This window comes from Acipenser ruthenus, unplaced genomic scaffold (assembly GCF_902713425.1).
Source record: "Acipenser ruthenus unplaced genomic scaffold, fAciRut3.2 maternal haplotype, whole genome shotgun sequence".
In the NCBI taxonomy this organism is placed as follows: domain Eukaryota; kingdom Metazoa; phylum Chordata; class Actinopteri; order Acipenseriformes; family Acipenseridae; genus Acipenser; species Acipenser ruthenus.
The window spans coordinates 170001-173602 of record NW_026708040.1 but is presented as its reverse complement, the minus strand read 5'-3'; the positions used below and the strand labels follow the sequence as shown (position 1 = coordinate 173602).

Genomic DNA, 3602 nt, shown 5'->3' with positions numbered 1-3602 from the left:
TTTTCTTCCTTCTGTCTTTTCAGGAATGATCGATCTGGGTTTATTTCTGAAAAGTTAAAAGAAAGAGTTTCGTCTGAGAGAGGGAGGGAGGGAGGGAGAGGAAATTTGCTCCATTGTAAAATACACTCCCCCCCCCCCCCCTGCCCCCCCAAGAAAAAACGTCTTCAAACTTGGGCTTTTATTTATTTATTTCTTAGCAGACGCCCTTATCCAGGGCGACTTACAATTGTTCCAAGATATCACATTATTTTTACATACAATTACCAATTTATACAGTTGGGTTTTTACTGGAGCAATCTAGGTAAAGTACCTTGCTCAAGGGTACAGCAGCAGTGTCCCCCCCACCTGGGATTGAACCCACAACCCTCCAGTCAAGAGTCCAGAGCCCTAAACACTACGCCACACTGCTGCCCTAATGAATCCATTCGAGTTCCAGTGTGAAGTGAACGCAGTATTACCAGCTGTGACCGTTTCTGCGTGGATTTGTCACCCGTGTCTTTGTCACAGTATTGACGCAACTGTCTGAGAGATCTGTCCGGTTGACCCCAATCTCATTTTCTAAGGTGCTTGTGTTTTTGTGGGTAACAGTGCGGGTCGGGCTGAGGAACAGCTGAGGGCTCTGCGAGACCGGGTGTGTGGGTAAGACGTTGATCGCGAGTGACGGGGGTCGACTGTATCCACCGAGAGTGACCGGAGGGGGGGTGAGGGAGGGAGGGGGTCAGCGAAGGAACGAAGACCCCCACGTCTGCGTGCGATGCTTCTGTCGTTTTTAATAATAGGCTACCCGTTGCAATTCATTTCTAAACGGTAGCAGAAAAGGAACACGGAGCCACACGCGTGCTGAAACGCAGGAGAATTTTTTAGGTGTTTTTTTTTTTTTTTTTTTTATAAAAGCACAAAGCGATGTGACATTTTCACACGCGACTTTATTTATTTTGTGTGTGTGTGTGTGTGTGTGTGTGTGTGTGTGTATTGTCCAGTGAGCTCAGAGCAGACACCTGCAGGGCTGGTCTTTGTCCGCTAGAGGGCGGTAGCTCGCTGACATCCATTCTGGAGTTCCTGGGTAATGAAAGAGCTGGCTGGTCCAGCGGTTAAAGAAAAAGGGGTCTCGATACCAGGAGGTTCAAATCACCCAGCTCAGCCACTGACTCCCTGTGTGTGTGACCCTGAGCAAGTCACTGAACCTCCTTGTGCTCCGTCCTTCAGGATGAGACGTCAAACAAACGAGCTCCTATTGGAAGTGACTCTGCAGCAGCAGCAGCAGCAGTTGTTGATGATGCAGAGTTCACCCCCCTAGTCTCTGGAAGTCGCTTTGGATAAAAGCGTCTGCTGAATGACTCCCTTAATAAAATGATTTTGTGTTTTCGCTCTCTCTTTTTAATTAATCTTCATTATTTATTTTTTCCTCTGTTCCAGGTCGCTGAGCCCGCGTGATTCTCGCTGGAAGGTTTTCGGCCGTCCTTCAAAATAGATTCTCTCAGGAGCAGGGTCGACCTGTTGAAGCTGCCCCTGTCTCTGTCTGCGAAGGCTGTGGCTGCCCGCAAACTCAAAGAGGGGGTGTCGGGGTCTCGAGGGGGGGGGAGGGGGAGGAGGAGGAGGGGGGAACAGCCGCACCCGTCAGAGCGGCGGGCAGCGAACAGGAGAGGAGGCACCGAGAGGGAGAGACATGGACAACGAGTCGCAGTACTCAGGATACTCCTACAAGTCCGGTCATTCCCGCAGCTCGAGGAAGCACAGGTAAGGGATGAGGGGTTTGGGGGGGGGAGGAGTGTCTCCTTTAACCCTTTCAGTCCTGGCGGGACTCTGAATCCACAGCCCCTAATTCAGGGGTGTCAAACTTGGTTCCCCTTTGGGAGGGGGGCCTCAGCGGTGTGTTTAGGCTTTTGGTGTCTTCCTGATCGGAAGCTGGCTGTGGTTATTACAGACGCGGCTGAGTGAGGCAGGTTACTGACGCTCTGTCTGTCTGTGTCTCTCTCTTTCTGTCTGTGTCTCTGTCTCTCTCTCGCTGTCTGTCTCTCTCCTCTCCCTCCTGTCTCTCTGTGTCTCTGTCTGTCTCTCTCTCTCTCTCTATTTCTTTCTTTCTTTCTTTCTTTCTTTCTCTCTCTCTCTCTCTCTCTCTCTCTGTCTCTCTCTCTGTCTCTCTCTCTCTTTCTTTCTCTCTCTCTCTCTCTGTCTCTCTCTCTCTTTCTTTCTTTCTCTCTCTCTCTCCCCTCTCTCTCTCTCTCTCTCTCTCTCTCTCTCTCTCTGTGTCTCTCTCTCTCCCCTCTCTCTCTCTCTCTCTCTCTCTCTCTCTCTCTGTGTCTCTCTCTCTCCCCTCTCTCTCTCTCTCTCTCTCTCTCTCTCTCTCTCTCTAGGGATCGCAGGGAGAGGCATCGCTCTAAGAGCCGGGATGGAAGTCGGGGTGACAAGTCCGTGACGATCCAGGCTCCGGGGGAACCCCTGCTGGACAACGAGTCGACGCGAGGAGATGATCGAGTCAGTGCCGTTCATCCTCCTTCACTAAGACTCGAGACTCCCGCTGCTCAGCAGCGTGATCCGTTCCTGGTTTTACTAGGAGTTTAATTAGAAGACACCCCATTGCTTCTGTAGTTTTTCTAAATTACCAACAAAAAAAAAAAATTAAGTAAAGATTTCTGTTTTTCAATTCCAGCTTCTTTTTTTAAAAAACTAATTTCCAATTCCCACCTCTGTCCCTCGGCGCTTTTTAAAAGAGCTGTCATTAAACCATGACATTTTTCTAAAAACCTATCTGTTCCCCCCCCCCCCCCCCCATTTCAAAACAGGACGACAACTGGGGCGAGACCACCACAGTGGTGACCGGCACATCCGAGCACAGCGTGTCGAACGAGGACCTGACCCGCATCGCCAAGGACGTGGAAGAATCGACCCCCCCCAGACTGCAAGCGCTATCTGGGACCGGCTCTGTCGGGGGCCCTGGGCCTGTTCGCCTTCCTCACGCCCGTCGCCTTCCTCCTCCTCCCCCAGCTCCTCTGGAGGGACTCCCTGGACCCCTGCGGGACTCCCTGCGAGGGTCTGTACGTCTCTCTGGCGTTCAAACTCCTGGTCCTGCTCATCGCTTCCTGGGCCCTGTTCCTGCGCCCCCCTCGGTCCGCCCTGCCCCGGGTTTTCGTGTTCCGTTCCCTCCTCATGGCGCTGGTCTTCCTCTTCGTGGCGTCCTACTGGCTGTTCTACGGGGTGCGGGTTCTGGAGCCGCGAGAGCGGGATTTCCGCGGGATCGTGGAGTACGCGGCCTCCCTCGTCGATGCCTTGCTGTTTATTCAGTACCTGGCGATCGTGCTGCTGGAGATCCGGCAGATCCAGCCAGCCTTCAGCGTCAAGGTGGTGCGGAGCACAGATGGGGCCAGCAGGTTTTACAACATCGGGCACCTCAGGTGAGAACGAAACTGGGAGAGAATTTAGTCTTCCTGTGCGGCGGCTGTGTTTCTGATGCACCAAGGCTTTTCAACGAAGGCAGACGCGTGGCGAATGACATTTTAATAGAGAAAAGTGTGAAGTACTGCACGCAGGCAATAAAAATGTGCATTATTATTATTATTATTATTATTATTATTATTATTATTATTTATTTCTTAGCAGACACC

At 51.7% G+C, this 3602-nt stretch overlaps 1 protein-coding gene across 1 annotated transcript in view; it reads left to right on the top strand.

Annotated features, from left to right (window-relative positions):
* Window positions 1-1656: 1656 nt before the first annotated feature.
* The window catches only part of LOC131728702 (vang-like protein 2), an 8725-nt gene continuing 6779 nt past the window's right edge, over window positions 1657-3602 (top strand). Inside the window, 4 exon segments of the mRNA XM_059019680.1 lie at window positions 1657-1737; window positions 2355-2475; window positions 2784-2888; window positions 2890-3392. Of these exon segments, the coding sequence (XP_058875663.1) occupies window positions 1667-1737; window positions 2355-2475; window positions 2784-2888; window positions 2890-3392 (800 nt within the window). The 5' untranslated portion in view covers window positions 1657-1666.